The 26,349-nt window shown below is 39.0% G+C and overlaps 1 protein-coding gene across 1 annotated transcript in view; it reads left to right on the forward strand.

The window, feature by feature from the left end:
- The window catches only part of dmd (dystrophin), a 486,115-nt gene that overhangs the window by 214,050 nt on the left and 245,716 nt on the right, over positions 1–26,349 (forward strand). Inside the window, 6 exon segments of the mRNA XM_041781573.1 lie at positions 7,627–7,755; positions 10,936–11,031; positions 12,928–13,026; positions 14,205–14,386; positions 20,675–20,825; positions 25,816–25,935. Of these exon segments, the coding sequence (XP_041637507.1) occupies positions 7,627–7,755; positions 10,936–11,031; positions 12,928–13,026; positions 14,205–14,386; positions 20,675–20,825; positions 25,816–25,935 (777 nt within the window).

Below are 26,349 nucleotides of genomic sequence, written 5' to 3' on the forward strand. Positions count from 1 at the left end.
ATACATGATATGAGGATGTTTTACAATGTTAATGTCATTTACCAGACACTTCTGTTGAAAGCGATGTTCATCTGAGAGTAAGTACAACACAAGCAAAAAAAAGGGGGGTGTAAAACATTTCATTTTGATTTATTAAACATACATTGCTGAAAATCTTTTTTGAAATTTGGGTTGTGATTTGTCAACAGAGATATTGGTGGGTCCTGAGGCTTGACCAGTTGAGAAACACTGATCTAGACAGCTGAATTTGGCGTCGCAGGACTTGCTTGGAAGTCGCACCGATTTTCAGTCGGACCGGGCGTCATTCACTGTGCTGTGTACAGGAGGATACGACGGCCGACAACAACCCGATCACAGCCCAACCAGCTGCTCCTGACTAGTCAGATAGATTTCTGACATGTTTGATATTTTGGTTGTATGACTTCAGACACTCCCACAGTCAGAGCAGAAACACAAGCAGAATAAACAACTTTGGGGTATTTTTTTTTACTTTGTGAACTGTCAGACAATGCCCTAAATTGCCATGGCAACATCAGGAAAGACGTTCTAATGCCCCACATCCCATGAGCTGTTTGGGGTTAGTTGAAGACAAGACAGTCTGCTGCATTCTGGATCATCTGCAGAGGTTAAAGTGCGCATGCAGGGAGACCTGCCAGTAATAAGGATAATGACACAATACAATGCAGTACAGTGAGATATGTTGTCTCATCTTTCAACCAAATAGAGAATTGGATTGTTAAGGAGTAACGATAGCGTATCATATTAGCAACCCTGTTCATATAAAATGCTATAAGACCGGAACAACAGTCACTAATTTAAAAAAAAAACAATGTTTCGATGTATTTGTAGAAACAGCCATCATATACAATTAAAGCACATACTGAACACTGATTAAGTCAGTTAACTGACTGATTAGCCCTAAATGATGACATTTCTAGAGTAAACCTTTCTCATTTGCAAAGAGGCTAAATCTGAAGTTAAAGAAATAAGCCAGAAAACAGTGTTGAATTTTTCCATTTACATAATCAAAATCCGGCCACGGATTGTTGCTTAAAAATTCCCCGAAATGCAGGGAATTGGACGCTCAAAATTTCCTGAGGGAGGACCCCAGGGAACCCTTGTGTCTCACTAATGGCTCAGGAGGGTGTACTTTAACCCCCCTACAGGCCACTCCATATGTCCATGGAAAGCCCACCACTAGACCATTGTTTAACACTGATTTAACATGATTATTGATTAAGACTCCAGCAAACTTTTGTATTGGCCTTGGTAATGTTCAGAAATGAAGTAAACCCTGGCAACCAGGTTTAAACACCACAAACAGAATGGTGTAGATGCACAGAAGTGCTGACAGATGGATGCTAAGCAAACTTGGATGAATGACTGTTTGCATCTCTATTATTTTGCCTATACTGATGTGACACAGTTAGATGAAAATGGCATTTTCAAGCGTGACCAATTTTTCAATGAGAGAACCAGCTGACTCATTAAACTCCAAACATTTTTAATATATCAGCAGCATAATGACTCTGCTTTGAGTTGCACTTCAGATTCTATTTTCTGTAGTTTATGAGTCATCCTCTGACTAATGAAGTATTTATGTAATTGCCTCTGTCTCTGAGTAGTCCACGCTAAGTGTTAATGCACATGAAGACGCAGCGCTGAAAGGCACAAACACTCGTATACCACATTTGTAGATTCAAACCCCATACACGGGCTGCACAGCCAACTGTGAACTCTATCCAAGAGGCTTCATTTAAAACGGTATGTTCCCCGCACTCTTAATGAATCATTAGTGACTCATTTCTAATAAGCACTCTTTTTAGATTTCATCAGGCATGTTAAACATTTGGAAAGGTTGAGGATTATCACTCCACGATGAATAATGCATGAAACAGAGCAGTGAAGGAGTGAGTTAGAGCGCAGCACACCTACACTTCAGGTGAACTTTTATTGTTCTGTCTAACTTCTGCCAAAAGCTGCAGCTCTGCACACTCTGCTGACCCCAGCTAGAATGCAGGGAAACAGCTTAGCTGGCTTTTCTTACTTAAGAAGACACTCACTAATCTAGACAGCACTGTGTCTTGTGTATCAACTCAAACATAAACACTAATATCACAAAAAATGTTGCGTTTGAATTTTAGTGTTAACTGGTTTCATTTAGTAAGAACACATTCTACCCATCACCACCCACTCACAACAGCTTATAGTCCATGCTCTGTTATAACTAATAGCACTCAACCCTCCAGGGACCCGGTGGTCCTTTTAGCCACTTTTATTTTTAATAGTCTAAATTTTTGTCTGTGTTAACATGTTAGATTTATTGACACAATACACTAATAACTCCACCCCAAACGTTCCACTCTGTTGGGGCACTGATGGCCTAGTGGTTTAAGACACTCCCCATGTGCACGGTCAGCGCAGGTTCGAATCCGGCCTGCGGTATCCCTGCACGTCTCTTCCCACCTCTCTCATCCCTGTTTCTGATTCTATCCACTGTTCTCCTCTGATAATGAAAGCATAAAAAATCCCTAAAATAAAGATTAAAATAAACCATTCCACCCTGCAATTCCTGTTTGGAAAGCATTTTAAAATCAGTGGTTTACTTATGAAAATCGAGGCTTCCATCACTAAAAATAGCCAAAAACTGTAAAAAAAAAAAAATTAAATAAAGAAATGATAATAATAATAATAATTATAATAATAAAAATGATACAATTCTGATTAGGGTTGAAGCTAAACTGACACGTCAGATGGATGTGTTTCAACAAAACATGTGACACCGCTACCAAGGTGCACAGCTGCCGAGGAAAAACGCAAACCATGGCGACTTTAGACATATCGGTACATGAGTTTTGTTGTTTTTGAAAAGAAAACAACTCACTGCTGTTCTTTGTTCTTCTTCAAGTGAAGAAATGTCATCACGTTCTGAAAAACTGGCGCTTTAGCAGCATCCACGCTAAGCTCTTCCACCATAATTGCACCTGCCTCGTGTTGCTGCTTGTTTACATCACGACTCTGCCATGCCTGAAAGTACTGCCCCTTGTCACTGATTGGTCCTGTCATTTTCTAACTGGGCCCAAACAGTTCAGATGGGTTCAGATGGGTAGCTTTGCAAGATGGATTCGCCACTGAGAAACACGGAAACAGGCGTATCCATCTGCTTTGCAACGTTAGGTTGAAGCTGAGAAGATTTAAGCTTTCAAAGTGGAAAAAAATATTTTTTTTGATATGATTTTTCGAGCACTTTTTCTGAGGGACCTGTTTGGGTCCCAAGGGTACTAGGTGTGAGTTTATGATATTAACCTTTATTGCTCAAAATAATAATGCAACGAAAACAATGTTGTTATAATTTATTGACATATACAAGGCACTAATAACTTCACCCCAAACATTACACTCTGCAGGGACCCAGTTGGGTCCCAAGGGTCCTAAGTTTTCCTGGGGGGTACCTTGGAGGGTTAAATAGCACTAAAAGCTCTTGTTTTTGTAAATTGTGATGTTCCTGGTGGACTTATTGGAAGATCTGTTCAGCAAAAATTCATATTCAGGTTAAGGTAAGAAAAAAACAACAAGAGTTAAAACTGAACATGATTTTTTTAGATTGTGTAATTGATGTGATTTGTTAGATGAGTGTGGCTAAAGTTGGCTAACGTTAACTCTGATTGAAATACCAGTTTAACCAAACTTACATGTAATTTAATCTCTATTTTGTAGGTCAAATACCGCCACAACTGCTGCTCTTATGATATACTATAGTCTTAATTTTGGCAGTTATTTTAAATGTACTGTTAGTCTTTAGAAGAAAATAACTTTAAGTCTTAGGCACATTATAGGCATTTTAGTCTAATGTTGGTTAATAAAAAGTCCTAATATTTTAGTCTTCACTTTAAATGAATGCATTTATTGCCGTTGTATTGAAACAGGAATCAATACTGTTTGATTCAAACTAGTGTTGTATAGAAATTCTAAATTATGATGTTGTGACAAACCCAACAAAGAGTGAAAGAATGTTGGAAGTTGTTGACAGGGACGTTGACCTGCTTCTTGGCAGTAAGAGGGCTGATATTTTTCATTGCTTTTTAGCAGCCATTTTGCTTTAAGTTTGATGCATAATTCTTTCAGTTTTATGTGAAACTTAGCGAGATCTGAGGGAACTTAAAATCAGTATGCTCTTTTGAAGCTAGAAAGTCGTGAGCTCTGCAGTCGAACAAAGCTCTTACTAGTTTGGAATAAACATACAAAAACATCTGAGTGAGTGTGAAGCCAATTCTTATGCCAAACAGGCTCGAGATCTGCGTTTCCCTGGGGAGAAAAAACAGCATGTGAAACTCTGAAACATCAGCAGGAAGAGAAAGAGCGGCTGATGTGTTGGATGGATGTGGATGAGGCACAGGAGCTGGACAGGGTTTGTTAAACAGGAGCTGCTCACAACAACAACAGCTTTGATTCGGTGCTTCTGTCTTCTGTATAACACGTCTGCTCTCTCTCATGTCAGCCTCACTGTACGTGTTACTGAGTTTCCATCCAGGAGGGCTTTAAGCGTCAGAGTCAAGATCTGATACAGATTACTACACAAAAATCTCGTACCTGTACATCAACACAGTCAGCAAAGGAAACAAACACACTGTGTTGTTCTACTTATTTCTGTTTGGTAGTTATGTAGACTTAAAGTTTTCAAAATGAGTGTGTATTTTAATATAATTGATAGTTAATTTACATAAAGAAGATTGAACTAATTCATGGTCCATAGCCGGCTTTTGCTTGGAGAACTTCCGATGGGGGGCAAGAAGGGATTTCTGCATAGAAAAATGCTACTAAAGGCCATGTTAAGAGCTGTTCACCATTACGTCAAGTGTTCAAAGTGCTAAACAAAACCACTGTAAATTCTTACGCTACTTTTGGGTCCTGAAAGGAGTGAAATTTTCAATAAACTTTGGGAAAAGCTGTATTAGCTATATTGGCTAACTTTAAAGAGCTGTTTTGTATAACACCCCACAAGGTTTTTGGGTTGATAGCATATCACTGTTTCAGTTCAAATAGTTTGTGATAAAATGAAGGATTTCTTTATACATTAGGTCAGTTCAAGACTCCTCAAGACTCTTGTCTCCCTTCATCTGGATAGACAGTGCCAGCAGGTCTGCAGGACTAATTTGTGATATTGATCCCCACATCAAGTAAACTGGTTAAACTGTGGAAATGTATGTAGTAATTTTCTGATCACTGCAGCGTAGAGATCCGTTTAGAGCTCTAAAGTTCTAACTTTCCTCCATTCCCATTCATTCCTAATTGCTGTCCCATCCCATCTTGCATACAGGCCCATCTGATTGCAAACAGCCTATCAGCAACATCTCACCCGCCAGTGGAATTTTTAGTGGGGGGAAAAAAAGTATAGCTGGTATTCAGTCCCTTCTGGGGCACTGTAGACGACATGCAAAGTACAAAAATCCAGGATAGCAGAGTCCATCGAGGGGACCCTCCTTATATATAAGGGTTTTTTTAATTGAGATTAAACTCATAGAAATAAAACAATTTATATATAGATATACAATACTGGATATATGCCAATATTTAAAAATTCGTTCAAGCCGATACTGATATTGATATCCATATTTAAATGTTGTAAAAACCTACATTTTCATCCTCCTCAAAACAAATAATTTAAAGTTCAAGGATACACAAATTAACACATTTAAGTCCTTCAAACACAGTTTAAAGTGTAAACAATGATGACGATTGAAGAACAAGACTTAAGCTGAGGTAGGTCTGCCTAATACTCCACTAGATTATTTGTGTTTACGACTGATATTAACCAAAACATTGGTTGTAAATATTGGCCGAAATTTTCATATCTGCTAATACCGATAATTCACTTTTTTATAGCTAATATCTGCCTACACTGATATACCAATAATATCCCGTATCCCTAAATTATATATATTCAGGTGATTAAACATGGGCGTACTTCTAAAACTGTCTAATTTTTACCAAGTTTGTTCTGCTAAATGATTAATATCCCACACTCTACCTCAAATTGTTATATCATTGCCAAGGTTGTTGTAATTAACTAAAAGTAACTAAATAACTAAAACTAAAATGTAAAAATCATTTAACTAAAACTACATAAAAACTAATATTTCAAAAAAAGAAAACTAACTGCTTTGATTGGAGAAGACTTCATACAATGGTAAAGTTGGTCTTAAGTTGTATATAAACATCAAAATTGAATAAATGAAATGAAAAGTGATGAGCCCTTTTGGGTCTTGGCCCTGACGGGTATCTGATGTTGCTGGAAAAACTAAAACTAACACTAAAACTTGTAAAAACAACTGAAATGTATTTTCAGTTTTCTAGAAAATAACAAGTAAACTAAACTAGCAGGAAAAACGAATTAAAACCTGAAATGTAAAACAAAAGGTAAAAATGACATGAAAAACAAAAACTAATTAAAACCCAAAACTGTTTTAACCTTGGGCATTGTGACAAAATCAGCTTTAAAATGCTTGTGAACACAAATTCTGATAAATATCATCCTGAGGCAAATTTGTCAAAGTTTCACATGCAGATAATGCAGTTTGATTTACTCTGCATCTTTACACCTCAGTCGAACCCAAACCATCTTCCAAGTCTTCTAAATAAGCTCAACATTTTCAGCATTGAGCTTTCAACTGGTCCAGATTTCCAGCATCAATCATAAAACCAGTTTACAGCTGGCTGACTTGTTGCCAGGGTAACAGGAAGTAGTAACTGGGTTGAAGCTGGCATAGCCATCTGCTCTCCCAGAAGCAGACCTGCTTCCATCATGGTGTAACTTAACTGTACATGTAGATATACTGACGATTTTCCTTTTCTGTGAGCCTGTTGTCAAAGAAATTCAAACTATTTTAATGATTTAATTGAATCTAGAGATGGAATAGAACTTTCCTAAGTTTCCTCTTGCTGATTCCTCACTCTGTCTTGTTTTAATATACAAATTATTTCCAAAACACTTTAAACTATAATTAACATATAGGTTTGGATCCTACAGATTGATAGGGTAGGCGTTAAACTTGCTCCCTCTCTTATAAGTGTGGTCAAATTCTTCTTTGCATCGTTAAACTTTATGTAAATACGTGAATGATTGTAAGTTAGTGTGACTCTGGGTTTTACGGGCTGATTCATGTCTACACAAACCTCCCTTTGCTGAATAAGATGCCTGATTTGGTTTACTATTTTTCACCTCTAGACAACATGAAAAAAAGGCAACACTTGTAACATCTGCTGAAATGAAAGAAAATTACCATTTTCCCAAAATAAAATTCTGAGTCTTTCATTTTTCTCGTAAATGTGTTTTTCGACATTCTGGTAATGGAAATGCAGCTAATCTGTATTTCTAAAGTTCAACTAAAATTAGCTTGACATTTGGATGGAAACAGAGCTTTATGTGTGATTATTCATGTTTCTTTTCTGCCTCTGTCTCATCACCTCTCTCTCCCCGGACCTTTCTGCGTCTGCTTTCTGTTTTATTTTGGACCTCTGGCTTTATGTTTTTGCATTTGTTCGCCTGTCTTCTCTTGCTCTCCCACCAACACATTTCTCTCTCTCTCTCTCTCTCTGTCCTCTTCTGTGTCTCCGTCTCTCTCTCAGATCACAGTGAGTGTGGCTCAGGGCAGAGTGCGGAGCCCCTCCCCTCAGCCTCGCTATAAAAGCTATGCCTACACCCAGGCTGCATATGTCAAGTCGCCCGAGCAAAAGAGGAGGCGTTTTACTGATCAGGTCCGTGTCTCGCAGTGCTAACACTCCACGCTAAACGCCCTTCTGTCTGTGCATGTTGGCTGCTCACCTGTTGCACTTTCTGTCCTTGTTTGTCTGTTTTAATCAAAAAATGTCCATAAAACCAAGTCTCTAAATAATCACATCTCCCTGCAGAAAGGTGTTATATTTAATGCTTAAGAAGTGGTATTGCTCATGCTGTTCCTCTCTTCTTACTACTCATGTATCAGGTCATTAAAAGACTAATAATGAAACAATGAGGCTTGTTGGTTTGGACATTTTTTGCATTTTCTTTTCATTCTGATTTTTTTTTTTTTTTGCATATTTATCACCCTTAAATGTTTCGGATCATCAAACCAATTTTAATATCTCACAAAGTCAACCTAAATAAATACAAAATGCTGTTTTTAAATGATTATTGTTTTCATTGAGGGGGAAAAAATCCAAACCTATCCGTCCGTATGTGAAAAAGTAGTTCCCCCCCTTGTTAAATCACAAGTTTACTGTGATTAACCACAGTTCTTGGAAAGCTGAGTTTAATTTCATGGCCACACCCAGGCCTGATCACCTCCAGATTTGTTGAATCAAGAAATCACTTAAATAGAAGCTGTCAGACGAAATGAAGTAGGCTATAAGATCTCAGAAAGAAACACATCATGCCACGATCCAAAGAAATTCAAAAACAAATGAGAAACAACGGGATTGAAATGTATCAGTCTGGAAAAGGTAAAAAAAGCCATTTCCAAGGCTTCAGGGCTCCAGCAAACCAGGGTCAGAGCCATTAGCCACAAATGGAGAAAACTGGGAACAGTGGTGAACCTTCCCAGGAGTGGAACAAAATCCAAAGACCTGCAGTCCTCACTTTCCTCAGTTAAGGTCAGAGTTGCCAAAACCACTGCTGACACAAAAGAACACAAAGGCTCGTCTCACATTTGCCAAGAAACATCTTGATGATCCCCAAGACTTTTGGAGAAGTATTCTGGACGACTTGCTGTGATTGATGGAACAGTGAATTCTGCTGTCTACCAGAAAGTCCTGAAGGTGAACGTCCGGCCATCAGTTCATGCCCTCAAGCTCAACAGAGGTGTCAAAAGTATTCACATTCATTACTCAAGTAGAAGTATTGATACTAGGATTTAAAAAGACTTCCGTAGAAGTTGAAGTATCAACTCAAGCTTTTTACTCAAATAAAAGTGTAAAAGTACTGGTTTCAAAACTACGTAAAGTATAAAAGTAAAAGTAATGTAGGGGGGAAAAAAATGCCATTAAGGACAAAAGCTTAGGCCATGCCACAGGGGCCTATAGTGCACTACCCCACCTCCTCCAAAAACTTTTTTCTAAAGGCCATAATGACTATAATGTTATATTAAAATGTTAATGTTGAAAAAATTTGGGATGCACCTTTTTCAGCCGCATTTATGCCCATTGAAAATGAACGCATTTTAGCTTGGTTGGGACATTTCACTTGAGTTCCCTTAAGTCTCTGCCACGGACATCTTCATTCTAGGCTACATACGTCTGTTATTTCCTTGCTGGAGTGTGACGTGATTTGTGTCATGTGCACAGGTGCGATGGATTGCGCACAAACCGATAGGGTGTCGCAATGGTATTACGTTTATACATCTCATCCAATCACAATTAAATTCACTCTATCCGGATGGTGCAATTTATCTGGATAAGTTTTGTTTTTTGTTTTGTTTTGTTTTGTTTTTCACGATGACAAGCTGGAATGAAAACAAGCTGAATTGAAATAGGAGTAACAAGTCTATTTTTAAAATGTAAGGAGTAGAAAGTACAGATAATTGCTTGAAAATTTAAGGAGTAGAAAAGTAAAATAAAAAGTCAGCTGAAAAATAATTACTCCAGAAAAGTAGAGGTACCCAAAATTTCTACTTAAGTAAGGTAATAGCATATTTGTACTTAGTTACTTGACACCTCTGAAGCTCAAGTGTTCTTGGTGACCCGAAACATACCAGCAAGTCCACCTCTGCATGGCTGAGGAAAAAAAAAATTAAGGTTTTGGAGTGGCCAAGTCAAAGTCGGGACTTGAATCCAATCTCACTGTCGTATTGGTGCTTATAAAGTAATTTTTTTCTTAATACAGTTCTTTTTACAAAAGCAGCAAATGTTTTTGTCTCAACTCAATACCAAAGCATCAGAAACACTAAGAACAGCCTCTATGCCGCCACCCGTCTTGTACGTTTTTGATGTATCCTTTCGATTCCAAAACATGACATTTCTGAATGTTCAGATGCATTTTCAAAGGCGTCACCCTGCGCTGCGTGACTAAATGTTGCCCATAATTTACTCAAACTCTGCTGTAAAGTATTCAGAGTCAAATATTTAAAGTACCAGCAGGGTGCTTTTCTAGACTTGGCTGGCACCTAAAAGGCCTAGCTGGAAAAAACGATAATTTGTCAGATAAGCCTTACTCCAGCACACCCACTGTTCTTTGAAATGCAGGATGTAAAGCAGAACCTGGCATAAAAAGCTGTCTCAGTGCAACAAAGTTTCTTCTCTCCAGGAAATGAAGAACTGAGCTGACATTTTACAACACATTGTCCTCAGATTGCATCAGAAAACTATGCTTTACAAGCACAACTTATCATATCTGGTGTTTATGTTCTTCTTAACCCATAACAAGATTCAAAATCTACCTGTGTCTGAGTCTCTGTGGACTGTATTTGTGAAACAAAAGAGAAAGAGCAGTGCTGATGGAGGCTGGACGGTTATCAGCACCATGGAAGGGCCCAGTGTATCTTTTCAGGACCTTATTACCAGCGAGAAGAATGGAGCAAGAGGAGGAGCGTGGAGCCGAGATAAAAAGAGAGAAGTTGTTAGTGTCCACATCAGTGGCGGGCACACAAAGAGATATGGCTAGAGAGAGAAAGAGGACAAGTTGTTAAGGTTGGACAAAGGCCAGGACTGCTTGTCAGCACCAGTAATGGCAAACACTAACAGGCCTCTCCTCGTCTCTCTCTATCGTCTCTGTCTCCAACCTTTCTCTCATGCTGTCTGCTTGTTTTTTTTCCACTCACCTCTCTACCTCCCTGCTCCCTTTCTCATATTTTATTTTCCCCTACATTCTTTCTTTTCTCCATTCTCTCCACGTCCTTTTTTCTTCCACTTCTCCTCTCATCTCTCTCCACAATCTCTCCTTGTTATCTCCCATTTTTACTCCAGTTCCTAACACCCAGCCAGGAGGAGCTGCAGCGGGGCCTCAGTCCTCTGCCTCCAGGCTCCACCAGCTTGGAGAGCTACCAGGCCGCCCTGGAAGAGGTATACTGCTAATAAAGTTGAGAGATGTCTTGTGGTGGATGTATTGTAAATGTCCTTTTCTGTTGAATAATGAGTTTTAGTGACATTCTGTATTTTTTTTTTGTGTGTGTGTAAATAAACCAAACGCGTAGAGCCTGTTACAGCATTGCATGAATTAAAAAACCCTGCCTGACCTCTGAATATGTATTCTTTCACCTCTTAAAATCTTCGTAAAAACTTGATATAAATAAGGGACTTTGAGTAAAAACCACAAGGTAATCAAGCTGATATTGGGCCTGAATCGCTTGATTGTTGTGCAAGATGGCTGAGAGCTTTGTTATGAGTGGTCTGGCCACACCAATTTCAAAATACACATTTTTAACCGGTTGTATATTATTGTTGCAATAAAATAAACTACATTGAAGTTGTTTTAAGGGCAGAAATCTGTTCAGAAAAGAAAGTAGGGAGCATGACACAGAAGCATGTAATGTGAACATGGAAAATGGAAGTTGTCATGGTTATAGCCTCTTTACAACTGCCAGTGAGTTCAAGTCAGATTAAGCTCCAGTCAAATCAAATAATACAGTTTCACCATGGAACATGAAGTTTCATGGTGAAGAAACAAATCGCGAAAAATTGCCATGAAACAGGAAGTTTTTTCAATAACTTTAAACATGAGAGAGGTATGGATCGTAGCACAATGAATGAGAAAAGGAGATGATTAATAACAGTTTTGAAAAATTCTGCAAAATCCAAGTAATTCTTCTTGAGTAAGGCCCTCAGGGGTGGTCCATCTGATCTAAAAAGAAGTAATTTTAAACACTGCATTCCAAATTATTATGCAATTGTTTTTTCTCTGATTTTCCTAAATAGTCGATGCGAACGACAATAAGTATAATTTTCAAGTCATCAACAGTTAGAGCATAATTCAAATTTAACTGAACAAACCTCCAAATGAAAACGATCAAAAATTTAAAAACTCAAAATGCACTGTTCCAGATTATTAAACACAACAGAGTTTCCAAACATCTGATAGGTTGCTAAGAGCTGAAAATGGTCATTTGTTGAATTTGCAGCATCAGGAGGTCATGTTTACTGAAATCAAAAGCTATTTCAATCAAACCCTTCTTTGATATCACCTTCACAATTCTTGCATCCATTGAACTTGTGACTTTTTGAAGAGTTTCTTCTTGAATTTCTTTGCAAGATGTCAGAATATCCTCCCAGAGCTGCTGTTCTGATGTGAACTGCCTCCCACCCTCATTGATCTTTAGCTTGAGGATGCTCCAAAGGTTCTCAATAGGGTTGAGGTCAGGGGAGGATGGGAGCCACACCATGAGTTTCTCTCCTTTTATGCCCATAGCAGCCAATGACACAGAGGTATTCTTTGCAGTATGAGATGGTGCATTGTCATGCATGAAGATTATTTTGCTACGGAATGCACGGTTCTCCTTTTTGTACCATGGAAGAAGGTGGTCCGTCAGAAACTCTATGTACTTTGCAGAGGTCATTTTCACACCTTCAGGGACCCTAAAGGGGTCTATCAGCTCTCTCCCCATGATTCCAGCCCAAAACACGACTCCGCCACCTCCTTGATGTCGCAACCTTGTTGCGACATGGTGGCCATCCATCTGGACCATCCAGGGTTGCACGGCACTCATCCATCAACAAGACTGTTTGAAAATGAGTCTTCATGTATTTCTGGGCCCACTGCAACTGTTTCTGCTTGTGGGCATTGGTTAGGGGTGGCTGAATAGTAAGTTTATACACGACTGCAAGCCTACCAGTTCTTTACTGGACTCTGAAAACTACTTCCTGTTTCCTGGCAAACAAAAAAATTTCCATGATTATATATTTTGATGCGGCTTGAGCTTAATACCATTCACTTTAATACCTTTCTGTTCATTGCGTTTGAAGGTTTTGACGTGGCTGCTGTCAGCTGAGGATGGACTTCAGGCCCAGCCTCCGATCTCCAACAACGTTGAGGAGGTGAAGGAGCAGTTCCACACACATGAGGTGAGAGCAGGAACAGAAAAGTCCAGTTTTAACAAATGGAAATGCAGCAACAACAACTTGAAAGTGTAAATATTAAATACTGCACTTAAACAGCGAGAGTGCATCTTTAACATCTCATCTGGACAAAAACACAGTGTTAATCCTTGAGAAACAGCTCCACACATCAAGGATAAGTGCCAAAGCACTCACGCCCTGGTAATTAAATGGAGGCTTTAATTGCTCCAACTATCAGAAGTATTAATATTAAAGTTCTTTTTTTTCCGTAACTGAGCATTCGTTTGATACCATAAAGACATGTAAGACAGGCGTGCCAGTAAGACAATAACGAGCTGCTAAATGAAGCAATATAATGAGATGTTAAATATTTTGAAATGATAATTTCTTGCAGTCATAACAGAACAATTGCATTCCCCTGCAGTAGCTGTAAACAAACATTAAAAAGTGTTATTCTTCCCTTCTACTCAGCTCTGCAGAGACAACACCAAGCCCTAAAACAACAAAGACGTTATAGTAATGGCAGCAATCATTCCATAACAACATACCATCTACAATAACTAGAAAAACTGCGTAGTTAGAGACGAGAACGAGCCTCTTTCAGCTGCGCTGAAGGGCCAGGCTTGAGAGGGCTGCAGTAATGAGAGTGAAGTGGCCCATCATGAAAAAAAAAAAAACGATGTGATGTTTGTTGTTGAAAGGCAACTAATGTGAAAAAAGTCATTGGAGAAGAACAAATACAACTATCTCTTGGCATGGAGTAAACTCCTGGGTGCCATAAATAGTCAGAAAGGGTTTTTTTTAGGTCTTACATAGCGACCATTTACAGAGTTTGTAACTCACTTTGAATTGATGTGTGGAGTTTTTGCTTTTACAGCACAGAGCAGCTGTTGTAACGCTTCTGTAAGTGTTGAAATAAGTCTGATGAATGTGGACTTACAGGAACACTGGCTTACAATCGACTTTTATGCAATTAGCCCTGACCATTTCTCCATGTGAGACCCTAGAAGGATCATATAAGAGTTAAGTGCTCAAGGGAGAAAAGATTAGGAACGTAAGCGAGAGGTGGAAATGTGTTTGGAGAGCAGTTAAAGGGGTCATTCAGTGGGAGTAGCGATGTAAAGCTCTTTTTCTTTGTATAGTGGAGCAATTAGGCAGCGTGACTGAGTCTGCATGTCTTTCAGGGGTACATGGTGGAGCTGACAACTCACCAGGGCAGCGTGGGGCGGGTCCTCCGAGCCGGCGCTGCCCTGCTGAGTGAGGGGAACCTGAGCGACGACGAGGACTCAGAGGTCAGGGAGCAGATGAACCTGCTGAACTCTCGATGGGAGCACCTGAGAGTGGCGAGCATGGAGAGACAGAGCAGGTACATGTTTAGAGGGTCAAAAGTCCACATTTGCACTTTGTTATGCAGCAGCCAAAATCTACTGTCAATGAAAGAAAATGCAGCAAAACTTTATTAGCAGCAAATATACTGCAACTGCATTAAGGATGCACAGTTAGAATCACAAAATGTTCCAGTGAGGTCCTCTACAGGCCTGGAGCACTCCTGTTTCTGTGCTGGATATACAGCAGGTGTCTCTGAGTTTCTGCACTTTTTGATTTCATATTTGCAGTGCAATATTAATGCAGCACACGCCTTCACTTGCAGCACTCATCATTCATTTTGGATGTGTCCAGGTGTCCTTGCATTTTGCATGAATTTTCTGCATATTTCCACCAATGTGCATTCATTTATTTAAATCTGTTTAACCAGGAAAACCTCATTGAGATCAACAAGCTCATTTACAGGCAGCTGCACAATTACAGAGTTGCAGCCATAGGACATTAAAACAAACACAAATTGTGGCCACATAGCAAAAGTCATCAGTTAAACATCTGAAACCCCATGCATCTTCATCCAACATCTTCTACTTTCAAAAAGATAAAAAGATACCAGCACAAGGCTGAAAGTCTTCTGCAGCAGATTCCAGACTGCAGGGACCTTCTTTTCCCCATTTCAAGGTGCACTCTGGGTACAGATACCAAAACTAAGTCACATAGCAAAGACTGAAGTTTCCAGCAGTTTTCATATGAAAACATCACACAAGTTAGAGGGAAGTAGCTAGAAGGTAGACTCTATCAATTAATGCACCAATGATTTATCTGCAATTGGTCAGTGAAGGCCATCTAACTAGATCACACAGAGTGCAATAATGATCCACACAGTATCTAAAGATTTAAGGTACTGAGAAGATGCATGCATATATAAAATAGCAAACAGACTGCCCTTAATCACCATGATCTGCACCTCTAGTTCACACTGATACTTTTTATCAGGATCGTTATTGTGACATTTCTGAACTACTTTTGTTTTTAACTGAATATATTCAAACTTAACAAGCTGATTTGCACATGAAGCATTGGTGTGGGTTAAGGGCGAAAATACAAGTCATCAGAGGTGCTTTTTGAGCTGGTCTGAAACCCCTGACCTGACACCTTTCAGACCTTTATTCTGCTGATACTTCTCATTTTTATCTCATCTGACTGAATCTTGGATTTAGACCATTAGAAACTTGTTCCCCTCTTTCCTGGTTTAGTTTTATTTGAGCAGGGCGACCATGTCACTGGCTACTATTTGGAAATACCCCCATATCTCAGTACAGTCTTCTGTTATCTGATGTCACTGCCTTTAATGAAAGTTAACAGCCAGCTAAATGCTGTTTTTTGTTCATCAAGAGGTACATTTCCCAAATCTGTCAGCCACAGTAGCATACGATCATTAAAAGTATCATAACAGAGAGATCTGTGCCAGAAAACAGTAAATTTAATCTTCACTTTGACTAGAATTCACCGAAAGTTCAGGGCTTAGGCTACCTGCTGGAGTGCTTGTCTATTTTTCACTTGAACCATATCTAGCAGGAACAAGAATCTTACCTGCTGAAGATGTGTTTAAATTAATATGTCACTTGTCTTTAGTCCTGGATGATTAAAAGAAGCGGGTTGTGGCTTTGCCTCTCTCAAAGCAGCAACAGTTCAATCCCTCATGCCTGTTAGCATTGCGATGCTAAGGTTTAGTGAAGTATCCAATGAAAGACACGTTCTGATCCTGCCTGGTTTGTCACAATAAAAGCCTCCAATGCTGATCATCATTGAAGGCTTTTATTTTGAAGAGCAACATCAGGAAATGGAGTGTTTTCAGCAACAACTTAACAACAAAGACATGGCTTTAAAAGGAGAGTTATAACATAGCAGCACAGCAGACAGATGGTTCCTCTAGTCAGACTGTAGTGTTTGTTTTTATTCAAGAGGATTGTATTTCTTGTGACTGTGTGTGGCGTACACTCATTCAACTAACACACCAAGAGCATCGGTAGATTTTACTGCCTCATTTTTTTATGATTTTGAAGCTTAACTTTAAAACCCTAGAGATGTTTTTCATGACTGATTTTCCCAACTGTGATATCCATATTTTATATTCAACCTGAATAATAACAACCCGTATCAAATAAATAAATAAATAATCTCCTAAAAAATGTGATTATAAATCCCTTTTCTTAAAAACAGAATCAAAATGGGTGAAAAAGAGATGGAAAATGTGGTGAAATGGGATTTTAAAAGTAGCAGAAATAGGGTGGAAATGGCAAAAATTAGATAAAATTGCCTAAAACTCAGCAAAAAATGGCAAAAAAAAGGGTTAAAGTGGCAAAAACGCACATAAAAAGTGGTAAGGGGGATGAAAAGTGGCTGAAATGGGTTTAAAGTGACAGGCATGGTGAAACATTTGGTGAAATTTGAAGAAAAATTGGTTTAAACTGGCAAAAATAGGCATAAAAATAGTGAACAGTTTTTGATCCTTAGTATTTGTAACGTATGATTATTAAGTTTGTTTCACTGATTTAAATGTGTAATTCAATCCTTCTTATATTTTTTGACTAATTTTACAATGTGCTCTCTCCATTTCAAATGAGTTGATTTTAATTGTGCAAAAGTAACATAATAAAACTGTGTTAAGATAAGTTGGTTTGAAATGTGTTAAAATAATGTAAAAAAGTAGTGTTAAACTAAAGTGATTTTAATTATGTAAAAGTAATCTTAAAAATGTGTTCAGGCTAGCTGATTTTAATTGTGTACTAGGAACATAAAAAATTATGTTCATATGAGGACCACATAGTGCCCTGTCTGAGCATGTGCAGGGAGAAACCACCATTTTGTCCTTTCCTGGTTAGGATTTACACTTTTCCAAGGACATTTTCAGCGCTACAATTACCCACCCGTTTTTCAGTAAGTATGGAATCTACTGTTATTGGTGGTGAAGCTTGTGTCAGAAAGTTAGAGTAGTTTCTGTTCTAAGTATTTTTTTAAACACATATTGGTTGTTTTTCTAAGGTTAAAGCCATAGATTTTAAGACGTAGCCAACACTTGGTTATTACTGAAATTATTTGAGTTATGACAAATCTGCAGTTTTCCCAGAATGCTTTTGGGAACTAAACCTTTATGCACTCAGTTTGCTGCTGCTGTCTTGGCTAGGACACTCTTGAAAAAGAGATTTTTAATCTCAGAGTTTTTTTTCCTGGTTATATAAAGGTTAATTAAAATAATTAAATACAGTGGTGTGAAAAAAGTATTTGCCCCCTTTCTGATTCCTGAGTTTTTTGCTGATTTATCACACTTAAATGTTTCGGATCATCAAACCAATTTTTATATTTCACAAAGACAACCCAAGTAAATGGAACCTGCAGTCTTTGAAAAATTATTTACTTTTTTAAGGGGGGGGGGGCGTCTAAACCTCTCTGGCCCTGTGTGAAAAAGTAATTGCCTCCCTTGTTAAATCACAAGTTAACTGTGATTAGCCACAGTTCTTGGAAAGCTGAGTTTAATTTCACTGGCCTCACCCAGGCCTAATCACCTCCAGATTTGTTGAATCAAAAAATTACTTAAATAGAAACTGTCAGACGAAATGAAGTAGGCTATAAGATCTCAGAAAGAAACACATCATGCCACAAGCCAAAGAAATTCAAGAACAAATGAGAAACAAAGTGATTGTAATCTATCAGTCTGGAGGTTACAATGCCATTTCCAAGGCTTTGGGACTCCAGCAAACCACAGTCAGAGCCATTATCCACAAATGGAGAAAACTGGGAACATTGGTGAACCTTCCCAGGAGTGGTCGGCCAACCAAAATCACTCTGAGAGTGCAACCACAACTCATCCAGTAGGTCACAAGAGAACCTAGAACGACATCCGGAGCAGCAGGCCTCACTAGCCTCAGTTAAGGTCAGTGTTCATGACTCAACTATAAGAAAGACACTGGGCAAAAATGGCACCCATGGTAGAGCTCCAAGGCCAAAAACACTGCGAGCACAAAGGCTCGTCTCACATTTTCCAAGAAACATCTTGATGATCCCCAAGACTTTTGGAGAAATATTCTGTGGATTGACGAGACAAAAGTTGAACTTTTTGGAAGGTTTGAGTCCCGTTACATTGGGCATAAAAATAACACAGCATTAATAAAAAGAACATCATGCCGACAGTCAAACATGGTGGTGTCAGTGTGATGGTCTGGGGCTGCTTTGCTGCTTCAGGACCTGGACCACTTGCTGTGATTGATGGAACAATGAATTCTGCTGTCTACCAGAAAATCCTGAAGGCGAACGTCCGGCCATCAGTATGTGCCTTCAAGCTCAAGTGCTCTTGGGTTATGCAGCAGGACAACAACCTGAGATATACCAGCAAGTCCACCTCTCAATGGCTCAAGAAAAACTAAATTAAGGTTTTGGAGTGGCCCAGTCAGGATCTGGACTTAAACCCAACTGAGATGCTGTGGTGTGACCTAAAACGGCAGTTCATGCTGTAAAACCCTCCAATATGGCTGAGTTTAAGCAATTCTGTGAAGAAGAGTGGATCAAAATTCCTCCACAGTGATGAGAAACACTCATCACCCGTTATCGCAAATGCTTGATTTCAGTTATTGCTGCCAAGGGTTGCACAACAAGTTATTAGGTTCAGGGGGAAATTACTTTTTCACACAGGGCCAGATAGGTTTGGATTTTTTCCCCCCTTAAAAAATAAGATAATCATTCAACACTGCATTTTCTGTTTATTTGGGTTGTCTTTGTGAAATATGTAAATTGGTTTGATGATCCGAAACATTTAAGTGTGATAAATCAGCAAAAAACTCAGGAATCAGAAAGGGGGCAAATACTTTTTCACACCACTGTAAAATGCACCATGAGTGAAGTTGCTGTCTCAATTAAAGAGGTCCCACCCATAGGGGGCAATATAATTGTTGTTTGAAGTCAATAAAAGTTGAGTGGCACACTGACATTGGTGAAACTTCATCTTCTGGTTCAGTGGATGACTAACAGTCATTGCTAAAAATGATTGCTCATTTGTAGTTAGTCAGCCTTAGATGTAATGGTAGCATAAAAAACATTATCAGTGAGTACTATTTGACATTTAAGGGAAGCAATTACCTACAATATACTCATCTTGCTTTACAGTGTACTAAATTTGAGCAAATATACCTCTAGTTTGGAATGACCTAAAAATAATAAGTTGAGCCCACTTAAAAAAAACACGTGGAATCTAGGCAAATTTCTTTTGTGCAACTGCTAAAATTGATAAAATTGAGTTAATTCAACTCCATTCATTCGAGTCTGTTTAACCTAGGTTTAGTTGACTTTTCTTAAAAAATGTTAGCACCTGCTACACAAAATTATTAAGTTAAACTTACCCGTATTATTCATCTGAGATTACTTTAAAAACATTAAGTTCCGGCAACAAAAAAATTATATATAGATCTAGATAAACATTGCATGCAACTGCTAAAATTATTAAAATTAAGTAGGATCAACAAAATATATTTTTTCAGTGCAGGATTTGAATGGACAAAAATGGGTATTAAGTTGTATTAATGAGTTTAAATTGGCAAAACTGTTTGGAAAATCTTACAAAAACAACTTGGCAAAAATAGTAGCATTAAGCACCGTGGATGTTTGGTAAAGCCATGTTGTCTCTGTGTTCTGTTCTATTTGTCAGGGTTCTTGCTTATGAAGATATTCCAACTAAATCATATATGAAGAAGTAAGAAAATGAAAGCTGTCAAAGAAATATTTGGGAACAAGCAGCACTTTATTTTAGAGAAACTTAAGCAGAGAGACAAGTGATTGATATCTACTAAAGCTGATCGATCGAGTATTTCTCATTCTTTTATTCATCTTAATATTGACCCATGAATAAAATGTCATCTCTTCGCCCACAATGAAAGAAGGTCCCTACAGTAGGCAGCATTCACAGATACAAAGAGCCGTGGCCTTTCTAATTATAGTGAATCCGATGATAACTGACACCAAGCCAAATTTAATTAACTGTTGAGCTATCTCCTTTGATAATCTTGTGATTCAAGCACAAAGCTGCGCAGACGTGGCCTTGACTACCAAATACCACTTAGATGAGACAGCAAGGGTCTGCTGTAGTACAGGGGTGAATGAGAGAGCAGGACAAGGGGCTTTTAGAGTTCCCACCAATTAGATCAGCCGCAGTCAGCGCTGGGGGCATCAGACTTCCTGCTCTCTCAGCGGTCACTCACCAGGACTTTGGTTTTGATCATAGCCAAACCTGCAGACCTGCACGTGATTGAAACAAGCTCACATAGTTCTCTTTTTACTACAGACTCCATGAGGTGTTGATGGACCTGCAGCACCAGCAGCTGCAGCAGCTCACTAACTGGTTAGACGTGACAGAGGCGAGAATCAAGAGGATGGGGGCTCAGCCGCTGGGTCCTGACCTGGAGGACGTTAAGCACCAAGTGGAAGAGCACAAGGTGAGCAAGACACGGATAAACGATCCTTTTTCAACACATTCTTACCAACCTGAATAAATGTCAAGAAATAAGATATGATATTTGTGAGTACTTTCACACCTGTCCTGAAACAAAGGGACATTCCCACTTTGGTCTGGTTCATTTGGTTCACAGCAATTGAACGCTGAGTATCATCATCATCATCAACAGCTGCAGCCTTAATAGTACAGCTACCTTGACTGTATAGCTACAACTACCAAGACTGAAGCACCATGTAGCTTAGTGGGTAGAGTAGCCCAATATAGCTAAGTGGGTAGAGTAACCCAGTGTGGCTAAGGGGGTAGAGTAGCCCGATTTTGCTAAGTGGGTAAAGCAGCCCAATGAAGCTAAGTTGGTTGAGTAACCCGATGGGGCTTGGTTGGTAGAGTAGCCCAGTGTAGGCAATCAGGTAGAGTAGCCCTGCATAGCTAAGTGGGTAGAGTAGCCTGGTGTAGCTTAGTGGGTAGAGTAGCCTGGTGTAGCTTAGTGGGTAGAGTAGCCCAGCATAGCTTAGTGCGTAGAGTAGCCTGGCATAGCGTGTTGGGTAGAGTAACCCGGTGTAGCATAGTGGGCAGAGTCGCCCAGTAGGTAGAGTAGCCTGATGTAGCTAAGTGGGCAGAGATGCCCAGTGTGGCTTAGTGGGTAGAGTAGCCCAGTGTAGCTTAGTGGGTAGAGATGCCTGGTGTTTAGTAGGTAGAGTAGCCTGGTGTAGCTTAGTGGGTAGAGTAATCCAATTTAGCTTACTGGGTAGAGTATCCCAGTCTAGCTTAGTGGGTAGTGATGCCCAGAGTGGCTTAGTGGGTAGAGTAGCACAGTGTAGCTTAGTGGGAAGAGTAGCCTGGTGTAACTGTGGGGAGAGTACACAGCAAAAACTGGAGTGTTGAATTCTCAGTGTTAAACATTTCAGTGTTGATTTTAACACTCAAAGTGTTATTTTAACTCCATTCAGAGTAAATGGTCTTCAGTGTTGGAGTTATTTGACAGTGTTAAATCAACCAGTGTTATTCCAACACTGTAGAGACTAAGTTGACCCAAGCCCCACCTACTGCAATTTCAAATCTGGGGGGCAGAGTTTTCCCATCATGCCTTAGTGCAGAGTGTTAAGCTGGGTTTCAGATGTTTTAGATGTATTTAGATGATTCGCTGTGTTTAGATGTTGCCTATTGTACAGGGGTCACTGCTGGGAGTCACTCGCACATGTTTCTTGAATTATCTTGAGTTCCTAAGTTTTTGATGCATAAACACTTTTGCACCATGAGTGTAGTTGTCTTCTAGGTTGGTCAAGTCTTGGCTGTGGTGCGGGCTGATTCATAGCTGTGGAGGGAGGGCAGATTGTCATCTCAGGACAGGCTTTGTCTTTGAATCTGCCTCATAACTCCCTGATGGCTGTCAAATACCTCACAATGTGAGGTGACAGTCAATATTGTAAGGTGTGTCTGATTATCAATACCTATTTCGTGGAAGTTACATGTCTTGTTTCTTGTTATTATCAGGTTGGTGGAAGAGGGGCAGTTGCTATCCACAATATTTTACACCTGCTGAAATTAATTGTAATACACTCCTTAGTGTTAATTTTTTAACACTGAGGCCAGTGTCGACTACTATCAACACTACTCAGTGTTCACCAGTGTAAATTTTTGACACCAAACAGTGTTGCAGTAACACTGGTTCAGTGTAAAAAAAGTAACACTTTGAAAAGTGTTAAATTAACACTCAAAAGAATGGACACATATACACACTTTTCTAGTGTTAGATTTAACACTCTCAGTGTTAATCTAACACTGGCGATTTTGCTGTGTAGCCAGGTGTTTAGTGAGTAGAGTAGCCTGGTGTAGCTTAGTGGGTTTTCCCAGTGTAGCTCAGTGGGTAGAGTAGCCCAGTGTAGCTCATATTAGTTATTGAGAATAAAATATGGGTTCATGAGGTTTCCTGTAGGGTCTTTTTGTCATCTTCTCTGCAGAGCATCAACAAAGTTTACAATATGGACTGGTCCAACAACTCATTTAATTCCTAGACTGCTATACAGCTTATTGGACCAGGAGAATCTTTCATTTTCATTTCTAGAACCTCCTTTTTTTGGCAAGCTAGTCTTTACATTTTTATCCTGAGAGCTCCTCTGCCGACAGGTGTTACAGTTTAAAGAGTCTCTGTGCTCATTGATGGCCTTAAGCTGCTTGTCTGGGATGCTGTAGTAACAACAGATGCTGAAAACACCAGGAGCGCTATGAATTCTTAGTTGTAATATCACAGATAGCTCTCTTAAATGAGAGCTAAACAAACATTACAAGACAGACACTTTAAGAGGAGGAAGAGACAAGTCCATGTCAGTCCAAACAATGATGCCTGTGAATGTGTGAAAGTTTATCAGAGCTGATCAAACTGATCTTCCAGTGTTTGAGATGGGACTTGTCTTAGGTCTTTTCTCTGGCTTTGCAAAGGGACAAAACAGCTTCAAACTGTCAAAAGAAACAAGGAAAATTCATATAAAAAGTGAAGATGGTGAGTCATGCCTCTCTTTTGGATTTAAAATCAATGATTTTTATTACAAAGGCTCCAAGCTATGATTTATCTTATCATTTATTTCAAGGTTTATTAGAAAGGTTCTAAAATGGAATCAGAGATCAATAAGTGGGCTACAGGGTGGTTTTAAAATAAAATTGTCAGATTGGAATGATAGAATAGGATGTTTTGGTCGTGGTTTAATTACTTTTTAAATATATCTAAATTATTCTCTAATGGTGGTCTGTGGTGTAATTTTTTCATTTAATGGGCTATCGTGGGAAAAAGAGAGGTTTATTAACACGAAAGTAGTACCGTTTTAATAAAGCTACAAATAAAAATCACAGTCCAACTGGTGCTAGTAGTCTCACCTGAGTGCAGTGAATGTGTCTCAAGTGACTAAGTATAAAGATACCTGTGTCTGGAAGATCCAGTCACTGGTTGATCAGTATTCCTGGCCACCGTTACACCATGAAGACAAAAGAACATCATCTGCGTATAGTGACAGCCTGTGTTCGAGAAATGCCCTTAAAAACAGAGGTTAACTTGAGCGCAATAGAGGATGGCTCCAGTGGTTAGGGGAAGAGCCAGGGAAACAAGGGACGTCCCCTGCACGTCCCTGTGGATAGGGAGAAATAATAAGATTGCAATGAATTGGGGTGTATGCATGCACAGGTCAATGTCTGTAAGAGCTTGATCCAGGAAATAAAAATGCCTCCATATCTAAACATAGTTAAATACCCCCACTCTGTGTGGTCAAATGCTTTTCCAGCATCCACCTCTTTGGAAAAATTAGAAGTGAGTGTAATGCCTAATAGTTGCCGGAGGTTAGTGAAAAAATGACTGCCTTTAATTAAAAAAACAGTTTGGTTGTTTCAGTTCATCTTGTTTGAACTTTTGCCAGGATTTTACCTTCATCTCCTTTCTTTTGTTCCACAAAGTGTCATAAAGTTGTTTGTTTCGATTAAACTTATTTACAAATGCAAAGTTGATGTAAGAAAGTCTTTCACCGTGTGATTGAGAAATCCTGTAATTGGCGACAGACAACAAATAAAAAATGTCATCTTTAAACTTGGTTAAACTTGGACAAGGAAAATATCAGTGTTAGATAAGGCAGAGGTCTCAGAGCAGCAACTAAATCGACCGTTTTTTGTCGGGTTATTTTTCCACAGGCTCTTATCGAGGTCAAAAATAAATCCTCTCTGTGAACAGAAAATCATGAACAGCAGTGTGCTCAGGAGTGTTTGCTCTGCTCTGCAGCAACTTTAACTCCCATCTGTTCATTTGGCATTTAAAAAAAAAAAAAAAACTCTAAACAACCAAAGAACAACAAATCAGCTGTTGTAAACGGTTTCACTATTTTTTCTTGCAGCTGGGGGGCCCTGTCAGACTAGAAAGAATGATTAGCCAGCCATCACTAAACTGAATTAACTAGACACTGGCTTCACTTTGGTTGGGTTTGTGTTTTCATCTTTTCCACCACTTAAATGAGGAGAGAGAAAATTGGCTTGGATTGGCCAAATTACGCGCCATTTTTCCCTCGAACACAGTAAGCTGTCAATCACCTCAAAATTATATGTTTACCAAAGAGAGAAACACAGTAAACTGAGGTGGTTTTTTTTTCACATTTTGCTCTACTTTTCATGTTTTTTTTTGCAGCTAGAACACAAATTGTTACAGCTAATTAACTAAAACTAATTCGAACTTTCTGAATAAAACTCGAGGTGCACAGGGACGCCAATAATCATAAGCTGCAATTTTTGAAAGACCTTTTTTTTTAACTTGTTGGAGAAAGTGTGGAAATACAAATGCAAATCATTATCATGTTTTTTGGGATTGTCAGGTTATTAAAGCTTATTGGAAGGGAATTCATAAGGCAATGGAAGAAATATTAGAAAATCAACTGCCTCAGGAAAGTAAAACCTTATTCTTTGGACTCATACCTGAAGGATGGCCCAAGAGAGACAAATATCTATTTAATATTATGTTAGTGGCGGCTAAAAAGGCCATCACAAAAAAATGGCTCTCACAGGAGTGCCCAACACTGAAAATGTGGATGGACATCACAATGGACATTTACAGGATGGAGAAAATAACAGCAGATGTGAATTATAATAAGGACCTGTTCAAATCACGCTGGAAGAAATGGATAAATTATGTAACACCACACAGACTGGACGTTATCGCTGTTGATTCTAATTAATATACAGTGCCTGTAGCATTAATCATGTCTCACTCCCTATGTACTAAGGTTCTTATTAAGGAGATTTTTTTTTTTTTTTGTCTGTTTGTTTGTTTTTGTTTATTTTATTTTGTTCTGCTTTTCTATCTAGAAAAATGGACATTCAGATGATATGATGTGACTTAAAGTGAAATATATACATATGTTACATGTACTGCTGATTGTCAATAAAACGTAAATTAAAAAATAAAAAAAAAGAAAGACCTTTTTTGGTGTATTTGTGTTTTGCAGCTCCTGCAGGAGGACCTGGAGCTGGAGCAGGTGAGGGTGAACTCTCTGACGCACATGGTGGTGGTGGTGGACGAAAGCAGCGGGGACAGCGCCACCGCCGCTTTGGAGAGCAAACTTCAGGTAAGAACTAGTTTCTACATGAAGATTCGAAGATAAACTCCTCCGACAGCGTTCATCCAACAAAGCTGAATTTTGGTAAACTGCTAGAAGAGACAAGAGTGATCAGAAGATATTTGGAAGTTTCTCATTAGTCTTAAGGCGTGGTCATGGCAAGCCCTCAAATTTGCATGTTTTGGAAAAATTGGGGGAATTGCCTTAAAAGTGGCCCACAACTACTTTCAAATTTAAACCTTCCTTCGTTTGACTTTGTCCCAAAGCTTTGAAATTTTCTGTGCTGATGCGGCTTGAGGAGATCTACAAAAAGCCTCTTGGGTCCCTCCTCTATCTCCAACAGGAAATCAACCATTTTGAAGGAATTAGCAAAATTAGTATTTTTTTTTTTTTTTTTGACCATTGCAAGGGGTCCTTTAAAGA

Source organism: Cheilinus undulatus, linkage group 24, assembly GCF_018320785.1.
Source record: "Cheilinus undulatus linkage group 24, ASM1832078v1, whole genome shotgun sequence".
NCBI classification, from domain to species: Eukaryota; Metazoa; Chordata; class Actinopteri; order Labriformes; family Labridae; genus Cheilinus; species Cheilinus undulatus.